This window comes from Etheostoma cragini, chromosome 20 (genome assembly GCF_013103735.1).
Source record: "Etheostoma cragini isolate CJK2018 chromosome 20, CSU_Ecrag_1.0, whole genome shotgun sequence".
Lineage (NCBI taxonomy): Eukaryota > Metazoa > Chordata > Actinopteri > Perciformes > Percidae > Etheostoma > Etheostoma cragini.
In genome coordinates, this window is record NC_048426.1 from 15,039,294 (window position 1) to 15,065,770 (window position 26,477).

The window sequence follows — 26,477 nt, forward strand, 5'->3', positions numbered from 1 at the left end:
CACACACACACACACACACACACACACACACACACACACACACACACACACACACACACATACACACAGAAACACAAACACACAGCAGAGCCAAGTGTTGCACTCATTCACCCTTCCTTGTGAAACATTCCCATTCTCTTGTCTTCATCTCTCTGTTACTTACAGTACATTACTGCCACTGCCATTGAGCTCTTCTTCTACCCTCATGGAAAATTCACTGCAATGCAAAACAACTTCTAATGTAATTACCCTGTTTGAGTGACATTAGTTTGTAAGTGCTACACTCTGTGGCTTATTGTTTTATCATTTCTAATCAAGTGACTAATGCTCTCTGTAGGCCTTGTTGCCTAATGATGCCACAACAGTTAATGCATTTGGCTCCATCCACTTGGCGACTGCACCCAGATTTGGCTCAGGATCTGCTGGAGGGAGATTACTAAATCAGACAGATTTCTGCTCCACCTTATATTGTGTAAAGGGCATGTTTAGACATACAGTAACAATGTTTCATTGTTGCATGTCGATGGAGCATGCACGATGGGTGCATGGAGCTTCATAAAGGTTAAGCAGCAATGCTGATTTCACCCACCACTCACTGTCTTCACCCATTGCCTCTTAGAAACCTCTTTCTGCACTGACAGCCACTGCGCACAGCAGAATGGTGAGTTTTCTTTGGACTCAGACGTATTAATCTTCTTTTGCCTTGTTCCTTTGCAATTCCCTGATGCCTGTTACATTACCGGTAAGAAATCGCTTACTGCTTTTTGCTTATTTGATTATGCAGCTTTGCTATTTATCATAGTGACAGATGGCTTCTATCGATTCCTAATGCTATATTTAATAGAATTCTCATTGCTTTAGCAAAGTGGCCTTAGTAAGTAATTACTTGAAATGCTGCAATGCACCACTTGACCCAAAACTCACAGACTTTGTTGCACAGTTACTCAAACATCTAAACCAAGCCTGACATTAAACCACAGAGGCTGTTGTAGAGCTCCATATGCCTTCGGAGAACCCTTTCCTCTGATTAGGGGCAACAGATGAGTCCTTTTAATGAAGGATTAGGCCTTGTCACTTTTTGGCTGCCTTTGAATCCCCCCAGTCACGTCAAACAAATTACGTGTAAACCCTGCGCTATTTAGATGACAAATTCTGTATGTGATCCTGTGGGGTTGTGCCCCTCTGTCTGGCCCAAGTTCCAACCTGCATGCCAAAGTTGTCAATCACAGCCTGGTAGTGCATGCAGCATGGAGGCTGCCAGGAATGCCAGTGCATGACAAAAATGCTTAATTTATGTGACAGGGAGAAATGAAGAGAGGGTATTTTTTGTTACACAAGCTGTAAAGGAGAATTGTGTTTCAGATTAGTAGGTTGTTTGTCAGTAGCAGATGACATCTTTACCAAAATGTAAAACTTGCAATCACTTTTACAACCTTAAAGCATACCTAAATACATAATAAATAACTCAATTATTTTTAACATTGGAAAGTATTTATGTTTTAAAGAGGAATAACTCTACATTTCTCCCCTGTAGCAACAGAGGCCCACATCCGCCGGTAACTCAGAAACAGAGGGGAAGGACAAGCTAGGACCTAAACAAGGCCGTGGGGACAGCACTCTGACTTTGACTGCCGAGGAGGTAAGGCCTTTACAATGGTAGTGTCTGACACAATGAGTGTTATTTTGTTGAATTGAGACATAATGGGAACCTGAAAGTATGGCAACTATTTAAAACTGTCAAATTTAGTACACGTCTTTTGCTTTCTTTCACAAGATCAAAGTGCTTAGGAGGATAAAGGAAGAGTACGAGAGACGTGGAGGCTTCATTAGGATCTTCCCCACTGCAGAAACATGGGACCTCTATGGGTAAGCTGAGCTAAGAAAGAACAGACAAACACTTGTAATCCTAAAAGGGTGTTTGTCTGTAATGTTACTCTTTATTAATATTGTCTTCAAATAAGTGAGGTACTTCGGCTAATTGAATGCAACCAGTGCCTAAAGCTAGACCATACAACTCCTCTTGACTGTCGCTAATTGAACCACCAGACTAAGGTGTATCTACAGAGGTGGTATTTGTTAAACTTTGTGTATTATGTTCTATTATTTATGAAATGGCATTTAAGTCCTTATTAGAGAGGAAACATGTTTTTGTGCTTACAATTTATATTCCTATATGATGATTTGTTGCTTGATTAGCTCCATGTCCCTCTTAGCAGCAGGGATTTTGTGGCATTTTTGAAAGCATATTATTGAGCGGTCTGGGGAATTATTGGTGCGTTTAACAGGGCTGCTTCCAGAGTAGCTATATCACTGAAGCCTTGTTTCCAACATATTTGTCGCAAATAAGGAGGCCGAGGCTCATTGTGGCTTCTGCCTTATGATTATTATGAAATTTCCTTATTATCTTCTTCTCTTAGTGGATATCTGGAGTCCAAGACATCAATGAACTACATGTTGGCAAACAGACTTTTCCATGGCAGGTAAGCATTTCCATTGTTGTATTGGAAAATAAATCTCTCCATCAGTTAGGGAAAACGGTTGGATTCTAACGTGTTGTTGGTTTGGTCTTTCGATTGGATAGGTAAGAGGAACAGCTGAAACAGACTAATCTTTCTTAGAACTGGCTTCAGTTAAAGTTACGATTTATAACTGTTGCTCTGCTTTGTAATTGTTGATGATACACATAAATCATTATGTTGTTGTTATTACAGTTGTGTGTTAACATGTCTTGTTCTGTCTCTCAGGAACGTGCAGCTGCAGGTGGACGCCGTTCACAGCTGTCACGTTGTCCAGTACGAGAGGAAGCTGCTGTCTCTGGAGGCGTGTAAGAGGAGACAGCGCCACCTGACTCATCGCTCTGCTGCAAGGAAGAAGAAATTGGGTAGGTCTGATGTGTTCTGCCTCAATTCAGGAAAGTGTAGCTAAGTGGGGACAACATCCCACGCTAATGCACTCTAGTGTCCAATAAATAACTCCCAAAAATGACTCTAAATAAGTTAATTTCATTGCAGCAACCTCAGAAACCCTACTTTGAGTGTATGTGTGTGTTGCATCCAAAATGCAAGTGATGCAACTACCATTTAATTTTCTTTGCCATGCTGCATACATAGGGAAGGAGTCCAAGGTCTCCCTGCCTGAAATCAGCAGTCCGGAGGGAGAGGACTGCGCTCATGAAGAAAGAGAGGAGGTGAACCAAGCTCTCGAGCCAGTCTCATACAAGACTTTGGTAGCAGAGCAAAGAAAACAAGTGGCCCCACCACTGGAGCGCTGCCACAGCGAGGCTTTGTCCAGTTCAGAGGCAGCAACGCACAATGCCAGGCCCAGAGTCAACCTGCTCAACATCCTTCAGCAGGGGTGGGACCTCAGGTCAGTCTGGATTCTGGGCTGCTTTTCAGGTTGGCTGCTGCTCTCCTGTCCTTTTTCCATTAAATAAGGAGGAATAGGAAATGCACCTACCAAAGAGGATGAGAAGAAATTATGGCCTTCTTTACACAAGTTATGTTTTAATCGGTTTGTTTGAGCATTACTCTTGTGTACCCTATGTCTTTAGTCAGTGTGAGGAGTTAAGGGAGTTGTGGTAAGATGATATCAACATACATAATACTTTACAATTTTTGTATATTCTTTATATTAAAATACAGATACCACATATTCTAAATACTGCCAAACACATAGGACACACTGTACATACTATTATACCTAAGTGTAACAAAGTCTGCGGTCTGATGTTGATTTTAAAAGAGTGCCTGAAATTATAATTTGAGGAGGAATTACAATAACAAGTCTGTGTTTGTAGAAATTCCTCAGTGCTTGTCAGGACTGTGCACGAACCAGGGAAATTATAGTACAGCATATCATTGTTTGAGTTTGGCATCATCTTTTTATTCTGAGAATAGTCTTTCCAGGTTCACCCAGGTCACAAACATAATAATAATAATAATGTTTAAATATAATAAAATAAATAAATATAATAATAATGTAAATAATGTATACTTGATTAATCTCGCAAGGGGAAATTACAATTTACACTCTGTTTTTATTATTACACATAGGCCGGAATTACATACACATGCTCAGTACCTATATATGCACTAAATGGAGAGATGCCAGGGTAAGGGGGCTGCCCATGGAAAGCTGCACGAGCAGTTGGGGGTTTGGTGCCGTGCTCAAGAGTACCTTGGCAGTGCACAGGAGGTGAACTGGCATCTCTCCAGCTACCAGTCCACCACCATACTTTGGCCCGTATGGGGACTTGAAACTTCAACAACTTTTGTCTGAAATGGATACATAGCTGTCTTTGGTTTCTCTCTCTTCTGGATGATGTATAGCTAATGAGTATATGACTGACTATAACTGCTTGTCCTTTCTGTTGTAGCAACAGATTCCAATTCAACATACAGAGGACCTGGTGGATTATGTTTATTATCAACTGTTGTTATGTCTTTTCTTTTCTTTTTTAACCCATGCAGCTTTTGATGATTTTCCTCTCTCTCCTCTCCAGTAAAGTGCAGGCCCGGATGGCCTTTTCCTCATACCTGCAGCGAGTTCAGCAAAGACTGCTGGCAGAAAGCAGAGCCAACACCATCCCAGCTTGGCCTGACAAGGACAACGACCAAATGGTATTATAATAACCATTTTTTAATCTCTTTTTCCTAACAAATTGACATCAATGGAATACCCTGGGGCATTGTTTTCCTTGTATGTATATACATGCCAGATTTTCCCTATTATTATCCTGTTACTCATATGTACCCTGGCTGTAGCTGAAGTATGTACAAGACATTTGTAGCCACATCGTCGGAAAACGTGGTCCCTGTAAAAGTTAGTCTGATTGGAAAATCTGCATTGTTGTGGCGTACATCATCATCAGTGACCTCAAACCTTTGGGGAAAATGTGAATTCAACTCGATCTTTAGACCTTTAAATTCAAAGGGTTCAATGTTTTGAATAAACCTGAAAGGTGAAGACAAATGGGACTTGAATTAGTGCAGCAGGACGAAACATTGATTGAAGAAAGTTGTAATCAAATATTTCCCGTGAATGTTGTTTTGTCTGCACAGGAGCTTGTGATTCGCTTCCTGAGAAGAGCAGCCAGTAACCTTCAACAAGACATAAAGGTGGTCTTGCCCAGTCGCCAACTTCCACTCAAAGACCGCAGACGCATCCTGTCCCACCAGCTAGGAGAGTTTCTCCACTGTTACAACAAGGTGCCAGTTCCCAGACTCCGGCTTTACCACAGAATCACAAATCTAAGAGATGATGCAACATAGTAAAGATTAGGCTGTCTTATTCTTTCCTATCTTTTCAGGAAACTGATCATATGGAGAAAAAACAGGAGGGCAGCAAAGAGGAGCATTGTGTTAACCCCAGTGTGTTTCAGGAGTACATTGCTGAAGCAAGGTTAGTAAATTGGCAAGCCCACTGACCATTGTTCAGTCCTTGGCTCTTTACTTTTCCAGTTATGTATGCAACTGACTAATAAGTGATCAGAATCTGCTATACACATTTATCGTCTCTCTTATTTTCTCTCAACAGTGAAAATGATCTGGAGGAAGTACTGACATTCTACACACAGAAAAATAAATCAGCCACCATCTTCCTAGGAACAAAAGTCCGGAGGGTTAAGAAAGACGTTCATGAAGTAAATGCCTCAGGAGATTCAGGCAACTGTGAGAATTCCAAAAGTGAGTTCCTCCCGTGTATTTTTCCTCTCATATTTTTGTAGCTGAAGGTCTGGTTTATGTTTAATATTTTATCATTGAAGCACAGTAAACCGGAATTGTTTAGATTTGTAAAACCCCCAAAAAAGTAAAGGGGAAAAGATTAAGTCATCCAGGGTAAAAGAAAGGTCAGCTTCAAACGATTAGCAGTCATTCGGGGAAAACAAATGTGTGTCAGAGCCAAGGAATGGCTAACTGATGATAAAGGAGCTCTGGCTTTTTTCCTCCTTTGAACAGCTCTGCCTGTGGCCAAAGAGGATTCCAGTGCTTCAGAGTCCTCGTTCTTCATGGGGAAAGTCGGTAGTGACACAGACATCAACGCCACTGAGAGTCATCCCTTTGTCCCTACTGAAGATCGACAGGCAGCAGTTAGAATTACTCAAATCCAGCCAGAGGTCCAGGCTTCCCAGCACCACTCCAGCTTTCCAATGACTTTAGACAGCACACATAGTCACCTGCAGCACTGCTGCCCTGTCCCAACATCCCTGCCTCTCCATTGCCCACCGCCGCCGCCACCTCTTCAGCCACCGTCCTATGCACAGTCCTTGGCTAAGTCTCAGTTCTGCCATTCTGGGACTTTTTCTGACCCTCCTGCATACACCCCTGCCCTTGTGGTCACACAGCCACCGAGAGCAATGTGGACAGCTGTTTCCACCGGCTCTAACACAGTCTGTACTGGGCAACCAACCCAGGTGCTTAAGAGGATTCAGTCCTATACCTCATCAGCGTCCAGCTCTGGAGCAGCTTCTTCCATCCTGAGTGCCACGCACATCTATAGCCAGAAGCTCTTGAGACCTACCTCTGCAGGCCAAGGTAAACTCAGTATTCTACATGCTGTTGTTTATAAAATTCAGAACGATGTTCTCATATGTGTCTTTTGTTATTCTGTTTGTCAGTTATCCGGAAGAGCAGTTCCAGTAAGCTGAAGTCAAACTCCGCTGGGACATTAAAGGAGTTAAGCTCCCTGTCTGCCCAGGCCCAGTCTAACCAGCAGGCCTTCATCTCAGCCCTGCAAAAGCTGGCTGACAAGCAGGTAGCTCGCCACTATGCCAGCTCCAGTCACATCAACCTGCTGACCCAACACGTGAGTTTAATAGGTTTTTACCTCTATGGTTCACTGAGCCAACAGCTAGTCCCACCTGGAGCAGGATGTTTCATTGTTTTCAAGCAATTGTAAACTGATCTGTGTAATGTTTCATGTAAGGAAGAAGAATCTGGGCCCGCTACAGTAGTCTCTCACTGTGAGGTCTCTGAAATTTCTCTTTGTTGATGCGTAAGCCTGGCTCTGACCCCATGCTGATTGGCAGCTTCTAGCTACTTATTCGTTTTGCAGACCTGTTGGAGCCGGAGGGTCTGCTGCCTCGTACCGTGCACCTTTCTCTTTTAGTCCTCGGCCCGCCTGCAGTCTGTGGGCTGGGGTTGGTGCGGGGGCGGGTCTGGAACTGGGGTTTAAAGCTGGCTGACCTAAACAGTGGTGAGCCGCATCAAGCCTCAGCTCTGTGTGAGGTCTCATTATCAGATACACCATGGGGGAGTGATTTCTGTTGATACTTAACAAGCAGCCACTTTTTGTGGTAATTGATGCTTATAAATAGAGGAATGTAGCAAATTGGCACTGAGCAGGGGAGCAGCAGCTCCATTGGCTCCATCACCACCTTCAACTATATTCCCCAAAGATTTGTCATTCGGCGTGGGGAGCCCATCAACCTTTCCTCCCTCCTCCTCTTCCTCCTCCCCCTTTGCCTCACTGGATTTTGTCTCCCAATTTTTTTGTGATGGCATCAGACCACACAGACTGCAGATTTTTATGGCTTCCTTTCAACAGTACATCATTCTGTCTATCTTAAAGGTGTTTGCTGTATTTCTTATGAATAGTTAATCCTGGGCATGGCAGCTGTTTATTTTCCAGTAAAATAGTGTGTTTTGCACTTAAAGGTTTAGAGTGCATTTTGTGTTTTTTAGTGCTCAGATTTGAAGTCATTAAATCACTTGCTGTACTAAGTGGAGAACGTTGTAAACACGAACAACACCCTGTTGCACTAGTTGACCTCTAATGTTTAAGGGATTACTCTCTCATGCTAGACCTCATGTAAACAAAACTGAAACGAAAATTGAGTAAAGCCAGGCACATTAATAAAATGAATATACTCCTGTGCTTGATGCGTGGATATTAATCCTTCCAGCATTAACATCATAAACAAAACATCATTATAAGACATCCTTGTTACACTGTGAAGCTATTGAACACAACCTTAGAAGATGGGGTGTTACGGTAATTATAAACAGTGACTAGACAATGGTAACTGTGCCTTATGTGGTAAAGAACAATTTTTTATGATGTATATATTTATTCACATTTTTTATCTCAATTTGTTCAAAAGCTCAGCAAAAATGGTACGCACATGTGTGTTTTCATTTCCTTAGTTTAAATCAGACAGTTTGTAAGAAGACGCCCAGTCTACCTTAATAAGTAACACACAAGAGACCTGAGGCTGTGTTACATTTTTCACGTTGTACAAGGCTTGGCAGCATTACAATTTTCCCATTGGACTATTTAGTCCACAGGAGGAAATAAAGTAAATTAAACGCCACAGCAGTATAATTTATTCTCCTATTAGCACTGAAAATAATTCCCAGGGTAGTACAGAGCAGTACAGAAGTGCAGTTGCTACAGTAGTCGTAAACAGATTTTGGCTGGCGAGTCATGATAGCTGATTCTGTCAGAGATGGAGAAGGGGGGAGGGACCACCTGGATTTAGTGCTGAGTGGAGACTAGCTCTCCCATGTGCTGTGTGTACATTTCACATTGCCCCCAGAGACAAGAGAATGAAGGGGTCGATGTAGGGAGGAACACAATATGAGTGCTTTTTTATCAAGCATTACCATTGCTTTAGACATTGGGACTAGAAGTGGGATGCTTGGTTGAAGTAACTTGACTTAACATTGATGTTATCAGTAAGTACCTACATCTACAGTACTGCTACCTTGAGGGATGGGTTAAATGCAGAGAATGAATTTTGCTACATGTATTTGTATGGGACAATAAAGTACCTTTACCTTTACTTGCATTTGTTTTAAATATGTTATGTCCATATGTGTTTGTGTCATGTCGTGAAGTGAATCTGACAATTAACTGCTACCTCCTCTTAGCTCTAGCCACTGAAAAGAAATAGGGGGGGAAATCAGGCCGATTACAAAAGCTGGTCAGTCTGACATCATGTTGCCTAAGCTCATCGCTATTCATGAGCTCGCCCAGTTGTTCTGGGTAAAGGATGCTGATAGCCAGGCTCTCATTGGCTAGCTGTTAGCCAATCAGAGTAAAACATCTTACCTCATTGAACATTAATGAGAACTGGCACAAATCAAGCTAAGTCTTCCTGCAGGCTTTCTATACCACACTAGAATGGCTTAAAAACAAAGTAACCAAGAGATTTGTTTCCACAAAAAATGTTACAGAGTCCATGGTAGAACTTCAGACATTACCACAGGGGACCTTTAATGCAGTAACTGTAAATAAAATGATCTTAAGTTGGTTTGAGTGGAATCATCTGTTCTCCTCTGCCCACAGTTGGCCAACCTGAACCTGGCAAACAGGATGCTGGGCACAGAGAGTGTCACACCGAACCCAAAAGTGTGGCACACTGCTTCTGCAACCCAAGGGCCAGTAAAAGCTGTTCATTCTGGAACTGATCTATGTAGCAGCACTAGGTGAGTCCACAGACATGTAGCATTAGCACGGGTTAATAAACAAGGCTATATATATATATAATATATATGTGTGTGTGTGTGTGTGTGTGTGTGTGTGTGTATATATATATATTTATACATTCAAAGCATAAAAAGATAAACAGTAAAGGCATAATCATCGTATCTGACATGATGTCACTGATCCTCGTTCGGTAAAGTGTTCCAGTGTTTCCACAACCAGTTATATTCATTCAGTAACAGTGGGCTGCTCACCCAGTCTTTAGTGCCACAACAATTCCTAGCCTCATGTTATGTATAAAAGGGATTCCAATGGGTTTTGCGTTATGTGATATACTGTAGGTATCTCTAAGATGAGAAAGTGGGAGCCCTGGTATCCGATTGGTACGTGGCATCGGCAGAAAACCTGTGTTAAAGTACTGGAATTTGTATTGGGAGAGAAAAAGTTTTAAAAGTGTATCACTATGTACTATGTTGTCCATTTCTTCTACTTTTAAAAACAAAAAGGGTCTTTGAGGGTCTTTGCATACTCATGTGAAGTAAACTGCATCTTTCACAGGAAACACAGCAACTTTTTAGAGCACACGTAATTCATCTGAAAATAAGTTGTAAAGATTCTGCTCTTTGAATAAAAGTTGGGGTAATATTTTCATATAAGAAAGAGGAAGGTTTAATTTCTTAAGCGTCTTTAAGTCCATCTGAAATTATTATTTTTCTGCCACAGCATATATATACTTTTACTTTGTTCTCCTTTGAATAAAAGCAGAAACCAAAGTTGAAATCTATAATTTATTTCAATAATAGTTTTACATTAATTTATTCGAATACATTTAAACTATCTTTGATTTCAGTGGGATTTTATTTTTGTATGTGTTACAGTTCCTTCTCTATTACTCCACTTTTGCATTTAGCACTCACCACACCTCTTCTCTCTTATAAGTGCTTCAGAGAGTGGACCTTATGGTCAAATTTCACCATTGTGCTCAAATGCGCTATTTATTCGCCCTCCCCTGAGGCAGGAGAGAAGGAATAGTGGGTTACAGTCTCAATGGGGTTCACTGCCAAGGAAAACAGCATATTTTTCCTCTGAGAGCCTTGAGTCTGAGATGCTGTTCTGATGTACACCAACACATTGTAGTTGGCATGAACAACCATTCTTGTTTTTCAGAATACGTCATGAGGCCTAAAAAGTTCAAATACTATAGCTGACTTGCTTTTTTCATTCTTGGAACTGAAGGGTTTAAAGGAAAAAAAAGTTGTTCACCGATCAAGTATTATTCACTTTGGCCAAATTAATGTCCTGAGGACTTTCTCTGTAATCATCTTTACACAAGTCTTTACTGCAGACACTTAGATTGTGGTAGCCTATTTGGTCACACTCAATAGAATCTAAATGCTTTTTTAATGGTCTCCGGCGAATTTTTAGATTGAAGATTGTTAGTCTTTGGAAAAGGATTGTGGACTGGGCAGGCTAGTTCAACATGTGCCTGGAAATGCACATTTTATTCTCATTTTACTAGTGCTTTGTGGAGCTGAGTAACACTAGATTTGGCCGCGTAGTGTCAGGAGTGTGTGAAGCATGCTGGCAGCTTAAAACATTGCATTGGTGGATTGGAGGCAGTGCTAAGGGGGTTATGTCAACACCCACATAGTCTGCTCCAGGCTGTGCAACCATTGACATCTTCCCTGCCCCCCTTCCTCACCCCATATCTCACCTCTCTCACATTGCTCCGAGGAGAGAAGAAAGGAAACAGAAGGACAGAATATGATCACACGGTCATGCTCTGTGGTACCTGGTCAGGATACCAAACCGGCTATTTAAAGGTGTAATTCATTGAGGGGTAAGCACATATGGTCACTCCGCTTTTATTTTTGTCTTGATATGTGAGTAACAATGTCTCAGACAGCTTGGCCTTGGTCTTGCTCTCTGTTTTTCCAGTCCTGCCCTTCCTTATGTATCGGGCTATCATGGAATTCCAGAAATGTCTGGCCTTTTCTCTTTTTGAATTTTTTTTATTTCCACAAAGCAAGAAGAGACATTTAATAGAATTTGTAATTTTATGGCTAGCCTCACGCAGGTTTTACATATGATACTCAGGAAACAGAAGTCACCTTTTGATCTCCCATTTAACTTTAGAACTCTAGTGCTTTGATTGGTTCATACATTTCCTCTCTCAATTTAGTCATTCCCCCTTTATTTTTGGGTATTTCCTATATTGTTTTGACACCTCATTCATCACAAAATAAATTTTAGTACAGCTTTACATTTCAGCTTTTCACATTTCAGCTTAATAATTCATAGAAAGAGGAATATACAGTTGCTTTTGTAAAAGCTTATTTTACATCTCTCTAGAAAGTACACAGCTCCCTTTATCTTCCCATTTGTCACTGGCTTGCAATACACAAAGCTCTCTTATACCCCAGTACTCCCAGCCCTTGGTTTGGCATTCACCTTTTATTGCAGTGAAATGCCTTTAATAAGACATTAGGATAAATTGCCTTGATTTCACCTCTGCGCTGTTTTTTATAACACAGAATTTCCTGTGCCCCCCCTTACACTTGGGCCAATGGTTTGTGCCAAACATACTGAAACTGTTAAGCACGTTGACTCTTTGAGCAACCACAGGGGTGAAGTATGATGGGTTTCAAAGAGTAGCACAGCTCTTTGAAGTAGCGCTGCCAGGATCTACCAGGTATGCTTCATCAGCACTCTGAGAGCCACTGCCTGCCTCCGGTATGCTGACAAACTTCTGAAATGAATGTGAAAAGAGACTGAAAAGTTATCAAAACAATTTGGTAACTTTTCAATTTAGAATCTTATTTATGGCTTATTCATTCTTAGTTTTGAGTGATTTGGTTTGCTTTTACAGTTGCGGTTTGAGTTTGTGATAAAGTTTGTCTTGTATTAAGTCAGAAGCAGGTCATGGTTGGTCTTCTCCACATGTATTAGTCATGCGAACACTTATTAATGTATCTTGAGCTGCGTTAGCACCCTGGCAAAAAAATTGCCTCCCCATTTTCTTCTCGCTGCACGTACAAATGACCGCAAACCTATTACCTCTGCAGTGTTGTGTTCACTCCAGCACAGCTAGAACTGAGAAATACCACAACCCTGCTTATGCAGGGTATTTTTAGTTCTGTTCAATACTCAGTTAGATTGATGTTTGACTTGGTCGAATTTCTGAAGGACATACCATTCCAAAGGATTTTATGACAACCCATTGGCTGAACCAACAACCCAACTAATCAGAAAAGCTCTGGTGAGAATGTAAAACTTCTTTGATCGAGGACAAAGTCCACCCAAAATTGATTTGATGTCTCTCTTTCTTTGAATTTAAAAGAAGAGAAGTTTTTATTCACATTGATTAGAGCCAGATGTGGTAATAGGAGGGAGAACCTAAGCTAACCTAACCTACTGAAATTCCAGTGAATGGATTGATGTTATTCAGCAGATGCAAACACCTTACACAACAGTACATGTTCCACAGCGTGCAGTATTAGTGAGAATATGTTACAGATTTTCCGATGTTGTCAAATGTCAAACAGATCCCGACAAAAGGATACGTTTTTGTATAAAGTCATTCCTCAGTAATCTTTTAGTAACTGCTCGCTAGTTTTAATCTAGTGATTTACGAAATCCTGCTCACCATTTAATTTAATACATGTCTTAACTAGTAAAGACTTTAGTAATGTGTAATTTGGTTGTGAAGATACATCTTTAGTGCCTCCAGTCAAAAAGCAATCAACTATGTAAACAACAGGAAGTGGCTGCAGCATCACCGGCTGTAAGATCATTTACAAATATAACAGTTTTGCAGGGCCAAGTGATATGTTAAATGTTAAACCTGTAAATCGTTATTTTTTTTAGAACAGACCTCTGGTAGTCTCAGGATTCCACTCTACTTACTAAAGTATCAGTATCCCTAAGGACAGTTCTATTGAGTGTCGGGTTGATGCAATAGAACAAGATAAACAAACAACTGAGTAATGGCTGGAAATACCCTCACACTCTTGAGGCGATTGATGTTTACACTGAGTAGGCAGGGCTTTAAGATACTGTGCCATGATGTCATCTCAGGCCGTCCATTTTCCCACATTCACGCTGAGTTTGATTGATGCCACACATGTGCTCAACTGGCACTGCTGTGTTGTTCTACAGCAAGTCATATCAGTATATTATAGGATGGCGAGCACAGCGGGGAGACACCAGTGAGCAGTAGTCCAGCAGGGAGGGAGGTCCCTGGTTGTTGAAGCTTCACATACGTGCTGTGCTAGTGATGTGAAACTCAGATGGAAAACTGTTCTTCTCACCTTCATTTTTACCCCCTATTTCATTGGTCACTGTGTTGGAAATTCTTGGTGATCTGTAGGGTTTTTTGCGTGGTTTTGTGTTGACAAGCTGCTGTCTGAAAAAACTTCTCCTTGGGGCCCCACTGCGACATTGTACTTGTGGAAAGCACATGCTCGTGACCGGAGCAATAGTTCGTTTTAGACCTTATGCTAATAAAATGGTAGCACTGAAGGTCCCTGTGGTCCGGTGTGCAGACTGCAGCCAAGCTAAAGGAAATGACTGCTGTAAACAAAGAAAGAGTTCTTGTTTTGTCTCCTGGCGTTGTAGAATCTCTGGCCTTGCGAGGTTCACAGACTAGCCTTTGTTTCCAGAAGCAAAAAAAAAATTGAATTGGCCCATGGTCACACCAGTTGTTTTTGCAATATATGTGCCATTACGTGAACTGAGAAATGCATGGGCGGATATAATGTTCACATGAGTTTAAGATCCCTTGTGTGTTTGTTTGGCCACACAGGGCAGCAATATGTTTTCACTTGAGCCACACAAGATTATTATCCAACAGTGTGTATTGTTGTTCAAGATTAATTGAATTCTAATTTTAGAGCTTATCGAGGTTTGGCTCTAAAAATATAGCAGCTATTGTGATTTTAAGTCTACAGTGTTTCCTCTTACTCTAGACCAATGGACAAATGTTATTGCTTGTAATGAGAGGAATTTCCAAGAATTTCTTTTGTGATTGTGACCCCCAGAATTCCAATTTCTTTAACTGTACTCGTAGCTCTCTCTTTTTTTCTCTTTTATATTTTCTCATCACATTTCCAAATTGTGCTCTTTATGGCATTATCTTTGGCTAAGTAGATACATATACAGAAGTACACCAGACTCAATGTAGACTTAATTTAAGCGTGTCTGAAGGGGAGGCTCACCTCATTGCTTTAACAGGGGCCAAAAAGGAGGAAAAAAGGCTGAAACAGGCTTAGTTCTAATGACAGATAATCCAGTTACAAACTCGTGGAGCTCGTCAAAAGGTTTGCTTTCCAGGTTGTGGCTTTGTGATGTGAATGGAACGTGAAGCTCGGGGAGCACTGAAGCAAAGGGTAAAGGTTTTTAGTTCAGCCTGTGTTTGCTACGGGCTTGCCCTCTACTTTGACTCTGATTTGAACAATCTGACTTGAGGCTTCTGAGGGCCCAGCGTCCACCAACTGGGATGCTGTCTTGTCTTTTTTACAGGGGTCAGGGGTGTTGCAACTCAACATGTGGAGGGAAAGGGGAGAGGTAATAAGCTACTGCCACATCGCTGCTGTATTTGTATAGTGAAATAACTGATAAAAAAAAGAAGGTAGTCAATACTGTGCTATTATGGCTCACTATTGAGCTACTGAAGCTTGTACCTTCTTGCTATTTTTGCAGGTAATTAATAGCTATTAGAACGGGTCGGTAATCTGTCAGTATAAGCTTTATTTGAGATTTTTGTAGTTAATTATTTTAAAATTATGCTAGCATTTCTATCTCTCAATATATGCTAGAACGCTATTTTGTCACACCTCTTCCTCCATTGTTTCCTCTCTCTATTTGTACACTCTATGTCTAAAATTAGAATAACCCTCACTAAAATGTATTTAACTACCAGTTTATTAACAAAGAATATTTTGGCTATAGTAGAATTGTAACACCTCAGCTTTACACAACTACACAGGAGTGGCTGTGGCTCAGAGGTAGAGTGGGTCAACCACAAGATTGGTGGTTTGATGCCAGGCTCTGGCCACATGTCAAAGTTTCCTAGAGCAAGACACTAAACCCCAAGTGGCTCCCCGGACACTGTGTGGATGTCCACCGGTCCTGATGCTTAGGATGGGTTAAATACAGAGATTCAATTTGACTTCATTGTACTGTATGAATGTACACGATGAATAATAAAGTTTCTTCTAAAAACACAACAAAAACAGATTAACATTTTGCGAAATACTTTTGTTTGCTGAGAGTTAAATGAAAAGATCTCAAAATGAAGCTGTAGCCAGCTGCCGGTTATCTTAGCTCAGCGTAGATAGTGGAAACCGGGAAGCAGCTAGCCCGGGACTGTCCAAAGACAACTAAAAATCTGCCTAACAATGTTTATGCTCAGCTAAGCTAACCAGCAGCTGACCTCTCGTCGGACTCTCCTCAAGAAAGCAAATGAGCTTGGAGAATGGTGAGTTTTCCAACATGAGGGGAAACCTTCATAGATGTGCAATTGCTATTAGAGTGCAATTAAGTTGGAAATGAAAAACAGTGTGTGTTTCTTGTTGTTGATTTTGATTCTCTCAATTTTGGCTGACCTCTTCATTTCTACTCTCCAAGCCCCAGGCCACTGAAGGATGAGGAGGGTCTTTGGGATGGGCAGATGCAGAATGACTATAGCTTGGTGACACGGGTGAACCACCAGCAGCGCTACCAGCCCACCCAAGGAAGCTACCAGCTCCAGTTTGCTATCCAGAAACTGCAACAGCAAAGACTTCAGTCTCGACAATTTCTGGACCAGAGCCATTACAGACGTCAGGTATGTAAGAGATTGTTTGTTCCCCCCAGTATATTTTACGATAAATATGATATTTTATTGACTACACTGATTAATGTTAAAAGTGTCCTGTTTACAGAGCACAGTGAGCTGCCAACCTGGGCAAATTCCATCCTCAAGAGCACGATAGCTGGGTAGTTACTTTCAGACACACAGGCTTAATTCTTGGTCCTTTGGTGGATGAATGATTTCCCTGTTTACTACTGCCCCGGGTGTTTAGAAGCTGTCAATCTCAACGGCATCGTGTTACTGGAATTTGTTGTTGATTGTATTTGTTCTCTTGAAAAAGCTCAGGCCTTTTTGTTTTGTTCAATTAATGTTTAGTTAAAGAGTTGAGAGAATTGTGTTTTTCAGTTCCTTTTGTTGCCTTACTTTTATATATACGCCACATGGAAGAAACCTGGACTTGTTTGAAAGCTATTGAGCTATAACTCAGGAAAAAATTTCATATTTGTGTTTGTACCTTTTCGTAGCACTGTGCTGTCCAAAATAGTGTAATAAACCCACATCAAAAGGAAAAGCTTTCATGTTAGCATTTACAAAGCTATTCTGAGAATCTCTTTCCAAACCACCCACAAAATGGTGTTTGGTGGGAATATCCTCCTCAACAGGAGCTCATTCCTGGAGAGCCAAACATGACTCCTCACCCCAAGATTACATTGTTTGACTAAGTGTCTCTGCTAGGTTTATATTGGAAGGTGAGGAATCAAGGAATGCTGCCCATGAGGGCACTAGAGAGGCCCCGGTACAGAGTCCATTATAAGTTTGAAGTCTTTACAGTTCATATCAGATTTGAGCTCCATTTGTGATCCCATTACAACACAAATAACATTTTAGGATATGATTTTCTCAGCAGTAGTAATGTAGCGACAAAAAACCTTTTAGTCATGCTTGGCTAGCTGTGACAGATGTGATTTGGCTGTTTATAGAGGGAGATTAGAGACAGTATAGAGGTCTTTGCGCAACATAATTTGAATGTTTAGAGAAAAAGGAAAGGCCCCTCTTTTTCTGTACAGTTGCTTTGAAAGAGGATCTTAACAGGAAGAGCATATTCATTTTCAAGAGGATTTTGTGGAGTCCGTGAATGGATGGAAAGATATTGAGACAGGAGAGTGCCGTAGGACAGCTTACAGGGTGGAATGATTGGATGCACCCACTTTTTTCCAATTTGTCCTCTCACGTCATTGTTTTTTCATCGTCTTGGTTAGGTCTTAATTAATGCATTTGAGGTGATATTTGTCTTGGCTAGGTCTGGCAGCCTTATGCAAGAACCTGTATGAAAGTGATCCCATGCTTTCCCTATTTCCATTCCCCTTTTCATTCATCTTATAGACTGAACACAGTTGACCAAGTTTCTCTTATTGCTGACATCCATCAAACTCCTGCATGTGTTCTTTACAACAGAGCCATCCTGTTGTTCAACCTTCACACACTGAGGTCATAGGAAGGTTGACTCTGGGTATGGTTGTCTCACCATTTAATCAGATATGCCTCCCTAAAATCCTTGTCATCCCTACCCATTCATTCCACCCACATGGCTCTCTCTGCCAGTCCAACCTAGCAATGTGTATTGGTCCAGGAATTAGTCAATGACTCGACAACTCCGTAGGGGCTTTGGTCCTTTTGATACTAATGCACTTTATATTGCTGAACTCACCTTAATGGCTTTTCTGAATTGATCATTTTGGATCAGCTGAAGACACAAAAGGAAGTGCTTCATCTAGTGTCAGTGCTTATGTAAATGTATGTGCATGCGTGTGTACTTCTGTGAGAAGAGAAGGAGACAGGGGGCTGTTCCGGGCTCAGGAGTCCACGTTCCAGTTACTGGGTGCAGACTATGCGGCTCCTCCACAGGCTTGGCTCTGTGCCACCTGGCAGCCAAAGAAAGGTGGCCTTACTGGTCCGCTCAAACTGAATTGCGGCCATAGGCCTCGCAACCTGGAAACTTAGCTTCTCATTTATCAACACACAAATTACATCAGATATACCCTGTCACACTGCCGGCCCTTTGAGCGGCAGCACTGTGAAACTGGAAAACCATTAGCATTTTAGATAAAGAGAAAATAGCATAGACATGAGATGTGGAAGGAATGTATGCAAAGCATTCCCCAGCTAGGACAGAGTGAAACGTGGCTGTAAAATTTTATTTTAGAAAGAAAACAGTATTTCCCCCCTTCCTAAGCCTTTGAAGAGATCTTGTACAAACAAATTCATAATGTGAAGAATTTTCTTTTCAGTGCTGCCAACTGCAAAATAAGGGTTCTTGTTTTGATTCTAGATGGCATTTCATTAATATCTGCACTAATTCATGTTGAACACTTTGATATTTCACCTAAATGATCAGAAACTTTTATTCATATGACTTACCCATTCCAAATGTGATTGCACTTTCTTTGTCCTCTTTTGGAATTAAGTTTGATTTTTCAATTTTTTTGTACATACTGTAACATCTTTTCAAAAATATGGACAATACAGGGACAATGACACATACATTTATATACATAAGTAAAATATTGGCACTACATTAAGAAAAGGCTGATTAAAAACAACCACATCTAGGAATTTTGATTTAATTCTGAATACCTATGGCATTCTCAAAAGCCAATAAAATATTCAGTTTTTATTTTAAACCCATGCTATGCATTTGTTCCTGCATATTGATACTTGATAAGAGTATAGTAAATTAAACTTTTTTGTTAAAAATGAAAACTATTTTTTCCAATGTTTACATTACCTTAAAATGCTTTGGGATATCATTGTAATTCAAAATTCTTAATTACATCATGGCTGTCCATTACCTTTTCTTACAGGTGACACTTGACTAGTATTAAAGACTCTGTTACAGGGGATTTTAAGATTTTTTTATGAGCATGTTTAATATCTGAGGCAGATAAAGCCCCGTAGATTCAGTCTTAGATAGGGTTTAATGAAAGTCAGCCTGTCATTTTTTGAATTTTAACATTTCTCGACCAAAACTTTCAAAGTATCTAACCCATCATCATTACAATCAACCACAGATACATGGGATTTTTCAGTTATTTCTCTGTATTAATATATTGTTCCTAGGATGGAACACCTAAGAATCTTTATTATCTTACCTTTAATATCAACATATTGAAAAGATATCTATATATAGTACAGTAGAAGTGTTGGTTACAGGCTTACTGGCACAATCGTATAGGGACTTACCTCTAAAGGTGCTGAAATTGCTATTGTAGACATTTCTCTGTAATGGATGCATCTCTATTGTTGTAAAAAGAAAACTTCTGCAGGGGTCCAAGAAATGCTGGTATGTATTTTTGGAATCACTTTAGTAATCTCTCTGGCTCTACCAACTTTGGTTAAAGTTATTTTTTGGCCTGCAACTTATCCTTATCCTTTGTTGAGTTAACATGACTTAAAGCAATGTAAACTGGTCAGTTGCAGACAGTTTATTTGAATTCAAGTTGGAGTGTTGTCAAAAACAGAACAGTTTGACCTAGTTGATATTATATCGATATCATGATATGAGAATAGATGTCGTCTTCGATTTTGGATATTGTAATATCGTGATATGACATAAGTGTTGACTTTTCTTGGTTTTAAAGGCTGGATTACAGGAAAGGGATGTCCTTTTCTGAATTTACCAGACTGTTCCAGCTGTTCTATTATTTGCCTTTTCCCCACCTAGTCATTATATTCACATTACTGAAGATTATTTATCTTAAATCTAAGTGTGAGGATATTTTGTCAAAGCATCAGCTGTCAACACTACAATATCTATATTGAGGTATTTGGTCAAAAATATCATGATATTTGATTTTCTCCATATCACCCAGCTCTATACCTAACCATTGTCAAATACGTTTATCACATATGTTTATGGCTTTATCTTTGTTTAACATGTAATTTCTGAAGTTTGCCATTAATATATTATTATTCATTTTTATCCAACAGATATCCGATACCTCAAACTGCTTGTTTGTCACTTGTGAATGAAGCTGACAGCAAATATGCATACGGTGGAAAATAGCTTATGTATGCAATGCTTTGTCCCAATTTGAAGAATAATGGTTGATCAGTGACTAGTCATTGTTCTTAGCTGCTCGTACGGTCCAGACAGCCTTATACTGACTGCCCATAAAGGTTAAACTACAATCAAGGCAATCATTGCAAACCCGTCTCAATGACACTGACCTTAAATAACAGTTGTCTTTCTCGTTTTTTTAGGCTCAATTTCCAGACCAGACAGGTACTCCACACATCCATGCTCCCACAAACTCATCCAGCTGCCTTCTCTCCAGCTTTCGTGTTCGCCCCAATCACAGCCACAGCCACATCCAAACCTGTGTTAGTCCTGTTCTCGCCCCAAAGCCACCAAGCAGTGCCAGAGAGGGACAGATCCGGAAAACAGCAACAAAGCGCCTTATAAAGTAAGATAGGCCTTTCAACTGAATGTATTTACTTCTGATTTACTTTTTTCTGACTCCTGATGCCAGTAGATTGCCACTCTTCATTCCAACCCAAACCGGCCCGTCAGACACCGCCTACCATGAGCCTGGGTCTGTCCGAGGTTTCTTCCCAAAGGGGAGTTTTCCTTGCCACTGTCGCACTGTTGCTTGCTGTTTGAATTGCTTTTGCTTGCTCTGAATTTAACAAAGTCACAATGCAATTTATAGCACATCAAGTGATTACAGTAGGGATGGCATTGATTGGCCGCTGCTTGTGGATTGAGACAAAGTGCATGGAATCGGTGAGTTCAAGAGGACATGGCTAATGCAAATGAGAGTTAAAATATGGGTGTAGTGGAGTGCTCCCAATCTTTTAGCCGCAGGGTGTATCTGCCTGTTCAGTAAACAACCTCATCACAGGCTTGATTTCTGCTTGAACCGTAAACAGAACGTGGTTCAGTGGAAGGGCCTCGGACTCCGAGCGCCGTTTAATTCCTGTTTGGTTTGGAGATAAGCTGAAGAGCACAGAAGGAAAAATAAAAGGAAAGGAGTTAAACAGGGCTAAACTGCCTGCTAGTTCCCTCACATACTTTATGACTTTATTTCTGCAACATCTGGCCAAATTACACAACAACAGCAAACCTTTGGGATCAGGACTAATTGTTTAAAGCACACTGTTGTAGTGGTGAAAGGCTCCTCACACTCTTATGCGCAAGAGGGAAGGTTTCTATTGTATATGAGTGAAGCCTACTGAGTTGTACAATCTAACTGTCCATTATGTGAGACTTAATTCATTTATTTCTGACACTCTAAGCAGTAGAGTTTGAGAGTAGCAGGAAGCGCTGAGCGAAGCCCTCGTTCTGCTGACGTGTTACATTCATACAGTCATCTTTCTTGACTGGACAAACTACATGGCAAGTGAAGAGTTAAGAGGGCAGGGGTGCAGCGCAGGGGTTGTAGAATAGGTTAGGGCAGCCAGGTAGGTGCTGTGTTTGCTCCTGTGTGTGTGTGTGTGTGTGTGTGTGTGTGTGTGTGTGTGTGTGTGCGTGTGTGCGTGTGGCTTCCTGGCAGTTGCTGTGTTTACCCTCTGCATGTGGAATTCCAGAGCCCTCTCACACTCTCCTCTGTCCTGCATTTTTGTGGTCGACCAGTGTGACAGGGGAGAGTGTGGGAAAAACGGAAGCTTCGGTACCAAAAATGCACCGATGGAAACAATGAAAAGAAAGAATAAAGAGGGGGGGAAAAGAAAGAATGACAGAGGAAAGTCAGCTCTGTCTAGGAGAAAGGAGATGATTGTTTGCAGAAAATGGGGGGATAATAAGTTGCTTCCTTTTATTTCCAGCGCTCATTTTTAGGGGCAACTCAATACCTCTGTTATTGAGGCACATCTGAAATGCATCCCAGTGTAGGCCCAAGCTCCTCCAACCTATAATGGAATCACTGTGCTGGGTGTATTCAGACAGTTCAAGGTTATCCAGACCTTCAAACACCTTCCTCTAGCCAGCTGTTGTAAAACTGTAAAACTGTTGCTTGATTCAAATTTAGCAGCTCTGGCCTCGCCTGGTTTTCCCATAAGTAATACACCACTGATAATCACTGACAGTTGTGAGCTGAATCTATTTATCAGAATCACATTTGGTTTTAGGTCTTGTTTAGAAAAGGAAGTGAAGTGAAGATTTCTGACTATGTAGCCAAATAATTTCCACTGTTTAGAGACAAAATCCTCAATCAACTTTGTCTGAATCTGCTGACTTAGACTGAGTGACGAGTCAGCATTCAGTTTTAATTGAAGATTAAAAGAAGCTAGATACCCCTTGCCAAAAGTGGCAGGGCCTTTAATTTCTGAGCTCAGCAAACATGCAGTACGCTTGCTTGAAGCAAATGTGCTTCATGTTGGTATCTACTCAGCAGGGCAGGGCTCTCTGGTCAATCAACATACCACAGCTGCCAACTCGAGGGGCTGCAAGGACTCAAAGTGGTATGACTTCAGTGAAGGCTTTGAAAGGAGCAATTTGTAAGACAAATAAATGAGCCTGTTTGGTATTTTGTTTGCAAGGTTTGGCCAGACGCAGCTAAAACTACGGAAACCCAGGCTGTCGTGTGGCATTACTAATAGGGTGACAATTACAGCAGCACCATTAATGTCAGCCTTGCTACTGCTTTCACTCCCTATTAATCAGCCACAACAGTAGTTATTTTCACAGGATACTGTATACACACAGATGCTGCCAAAAGTGTGTTTATGGTTAAACTTTATCCCCTTTGGTCAACTGGCATTACATCAAGACATGCTAGCTACCTGATTGCAAAAAAAAAAAAGTAAAACTGCACATCAGCTATATTTACACAATGACTTCAGCCCTCTGTGAGTAGTGTAAAATAATCAACTTTAGGCTTATATTTCATCTGTGCGTATTGCAAGTTCTTATTTTGTTCCTACAGTGTTTGGCGCTGTCTGACTCTTGTGACAGATTGAGAGACTGTTGACGAAGAAAGTGATGTGGAGAACCCAGAGGTCAAGTTTTTTCCCCCTTTCAAAATGAAGGGGTTGCTTCCTGTCGACGTATGCCACGCTTAAAGTTGGCCAGTTCTATTTGTGGTTGTGTAATGGTATGAAAGAACAACTGTGCAGTCCCTTACAAGGAGGCAGTGTGCACCCTCATTACCTTGTTAATGCTCCTTTGGCAAGTTGCTGTTATGGGGTGAGAGGTTAATGCCAGCTAAGCTTTATTTATTGTTCCCCCTAAAAAATGCTTAGCAGATTTAATGTATAAGGTTACAGACGGGTCTGCTCCTGCTCGACGCTTCGCCAGTTCTTATAGTGGTTTATTCTTTGAAAACACTGTATTTGCTGTCGGATTATGTAATCCCCTGTCTGTGATGTCCAGAGTCCTGTATAAAGCCCTGTGAGATAACTTCTCACAACTTTACTGACCATTCGCCCCATAAGAAAGACGATGTATATGCCTTCTCTGTCTGTAGCTGTCGCCTGCAGGTCCGCATATTCAGCAATCACCAAAATATTCTTGTGAAAATCACATCACCCAGGACAAGGAGCAGGAATTTGCCCCCTTCTTGTCACAATAGCTCATGAGGGGCACTCTGCAAGCACTTAACCACCACCCACTGACACACACACACACACACACACACACACACACACACACATGCAGTTTTCAGTTTTTTATTTATTTATTTGTTTATTTTTTCAACACTTTTTTTGTTGGGCATTTGTAGTCCTTTATTGACAGGACAGCTGAAGAAATGAAAGGGGAGAAAAATAGGGAATAACATGCAACAAAGGGCCACTGGTCGAAGTCGAACCCGGGCCCGCTACATCGAGGAGTAAACATCTATATATGGGCGCTCGCTCTACCAACTGAGCCATCCAGGTGCCCATAAATCCATAGCTTTGACCCAGCTTGTGGCGATAAGCATTGCTTTTCAGATACAGTTCTATAACCGCTTCAGTGATTTTTTTCACTGACACTTAGCGTCTTTTGATTAACAGGCAGACATCCGCAGAGAGTTCAGCCAGTGGAAGTGTGTCCAGCGGTCAGCATGTGGTCTACAAAGCTATCTGTGGTAAAACAGGTGGGTCTGATGCTGCAGTTCTACACACACTTAGTACCGTGCTGTAACTTGGCCTGTTGGTGCTGACGTCCTCGGGCAGGGGGGAAGTTATGCCCTCTCTATGCCAGTGTCCGTGACTACAGCCAAGCATGGTGGACATTCCCCATGGAGAACTGATAAACACCCCTGGATATTTTTAGCCAGCTCCTGCTCACATAGTGGTGTGCAGGATGCGTAAATGCATTTTGCACACTATAAAGCATAACTACATTGCCGTAATGATAAATAGTGTACAAACTTGAATTACAACCTTGTTATAAATTACAAGTGAGGTTTTATTGTATTATATTTCAATGACTCTCTTTAGAGTTTATGGCAAGTAGAGTTGAAGCAGACTGATCTGAATGGGCATAAACAAACTCTCTGTAGTTTGCTATTTGATCATATTGTCTGTATGTGTCCAGCACTAGAAGTCAGATTACTTCTGAAGGATAAAGAGGCATTACAGTGATGACATCTTTCTTTTGTTATGAGATCCAGTGATGGGAACAGTTTGGGTATTCCCATCTGTTGGTCATTCCTACGCAGTCTGTCCGCCAAAAAGGCCGTCCAGTTGTACCGACGAAATTACACCAAGAAAATGAAAAATGTCTTTGTAAGTCTTTGCTAAGTTTGTTATGAGTAATGCTCTCACGTGTGCCCCTGTCATTCTGCCCTATTTCCACAACTCTTTCCATCGTGAGCAAAGTGTTGAGCTTATTGCAGTAACAGTGATATTAAGCGCTGATGCACACATCTGTTTGCCTGATCAAGAACTTTTTCCATAGACCGACTATACATTAGCATTAGCAAATCATACCATTAATCACATCATGTGAGTGGCACAGTCAAGCCGACCCAGAAATCAGCTTGTTGGAAAAACACAGTAGCTGTGCACTACGCAGTCTCCCCCCCCCCCCCCCCCCCCCCCCTCAAAAAAAAAAAAAAAATGAGTGTGTGTCTGTGACCAGAACATTTCTTTATATTCTACCTCTTTCCCCCCAAAACTATGAAGGCTGGCTTAAGTGAACAAACATCTTATAAACTCATCAATTACTGTAACTGGATCCATTGGGCGAAGCTTCTGAATTTCATGAATGCATTTTTTCCGTCGTTCAGGGCGCGAAGGGTGGGGGGGATGCCTCACTCTTGACTTTAAAAAAAAAAGTCTCCAAGTACCATTACCAGTTAGCAAGGCAGGTTAAACCATGCATTTAGAATGGGACTGGGAGTTGAATAGAGACTCAGTGTAGTGCTGTGGAGGGAGGAGGGTGTTATTAGAGCCTTTGTGGAGCTTAGGAGTGCGTCAGGTCTCTCTGCCTTCCCAGTGTACCTTTGTAGCAAGATGACTGAGCTTCCCTGATTGACTCTGACAGGGAGTTAGAGTGAGTCCAAATGGAGAGCATTCTCTATGATCAGCTGTCAACCATCATTAATCACACTCTCCCTTTATCTCTCTCTTGTGCACTCTCTTAATCTCTTCCTCTCTTTGCTCATACTCAACTCTCCCTTTATCCTCTGAAAGGTTTTCCTGCTCACCCAACCTTATTCCCCTTTTTCCTTCCCCACTTGTTCTCTGGTAATTTTTGACGTGAGATAAACGGAGGGTTTTGACGAAGATCTACCATGGCTTACATTCTAGATTATATCGACCACATGTGTTTACAATGCTTCCCTTGACCCTGTCTTGAAGTACTCAGGACTCCACAGCTGGTCACTGGCGAGATGGATTGCTTCAGTTTGAGAAGAAAACGAATGTTGCACTTATGCAATTTTAAAGGGAGTCTGATCGTGTCAGGGTGGACAACTTAGGCCTCTCTCTCTCTTTTAAAAAAGGACTGTGTGGTGCCCTGTTGGGAAATGAACATGGTCATTGGCTGTCAACCCCTTTTCATATATACTATGGAAGTTATTGGATATTTGATTCGAGGCAATCACTAATGCACCTTTTTGATTATTACAAAAAGATCCAAACTGTTGACTGATTATGGTAGATAACTGATAATACTGTTATTCTGTTCGCACTTCCAGACCTTTTTTCTTTCTAACATTTCCAAGTGTCACCTGGAGTGGGACATGTGTGAGACCCTATTGTCTCTTTCTCTGTCTTTTGCTGGGATGGCGGAAGCTCCTTCCAGCGTTCATGTCATTGGATTGGAAGTCGG

The 26,477-nt window shown here is 41.2% G+C and overlaps 1 protein-coding gene across 5 annotated transcripts in view; it reads left to right on the plus strand.

Annotated features, from left to right (window-relative positions):
• The window catches only part of ttll5 (tubulin tyrosine ligase-like family, member 5), a 45,089-nt gene that overhangs the window by 17,880 nt on the left and 732 nt on the right, over positions 1 to 26,477 (plus strand). The window contains exons 16-31 of one of the 5 annotated variants that reach the window (XM_034857921.1): positions 620 to 661; positions 1,535 to 1,639; positions 1,775 to 1,866; positions 2,418 to 2,480; positions 2,745 to 2,881; positions 3,111 to 3,366; positions 4,502 to 4,619; positions 5,061 to 5,207; positions 5,309 to 5,400; positions 5,536 to 5,684; positions 5,958 to 6,533; positions 6,617 to 6,804; positions 9,289 to 9,428; positions 16,054 to 16,252; positions 20,480 to 20,682; positions 24,212 to 24,294. In XM_034857921.1, coding sequence (XP_034713812.1) covers positions 620 to 661; positions 1,535 to 1,639; positions 1,775 to 1,866; positions 2,418 to 2,480; positions 2,745 to 2,881; positions 3,111 to 3,366; positions 4,502 to 4,619; positions 5,061 to 5,207; positions 5,309 to 5,400; positions 5,536 to 5,684; positions 5,958 to 6,533; positions 6,617 to 6,804; positions 9,289 to 9,428; positions 16,054 to 16,252; positions 20,480 to 20,682; positions 24,212 to 24,294 — 2,590 coding nt within the window. The remainder of the gene's footprint in view (positions 1 to 619; positions 662 to 1,534; positions 1,640 to 1,774; positions 1,867 to 2,417; positions 2,481 to 2,744; positions 2,882 to 3,110; positions 3,367 to 4,501; positions 4,620 to 5,060; positions 5,208 to 5,308; positions 5,401 to 5,535; positions 5,685 to 5,957; positions 6,534 to 6,616; positions 6,805 to 9,288; positions 9,429 to 16,053; positions 16,253 to 20,479; positions 20,683 to 24,211; positions 24,295 to 26,477) is intronic. The other 4 variants (XM_034857924.1, XM_034857925.1, XM_034857922.1 and 1 more) reach the window with 4 other exon arrangements.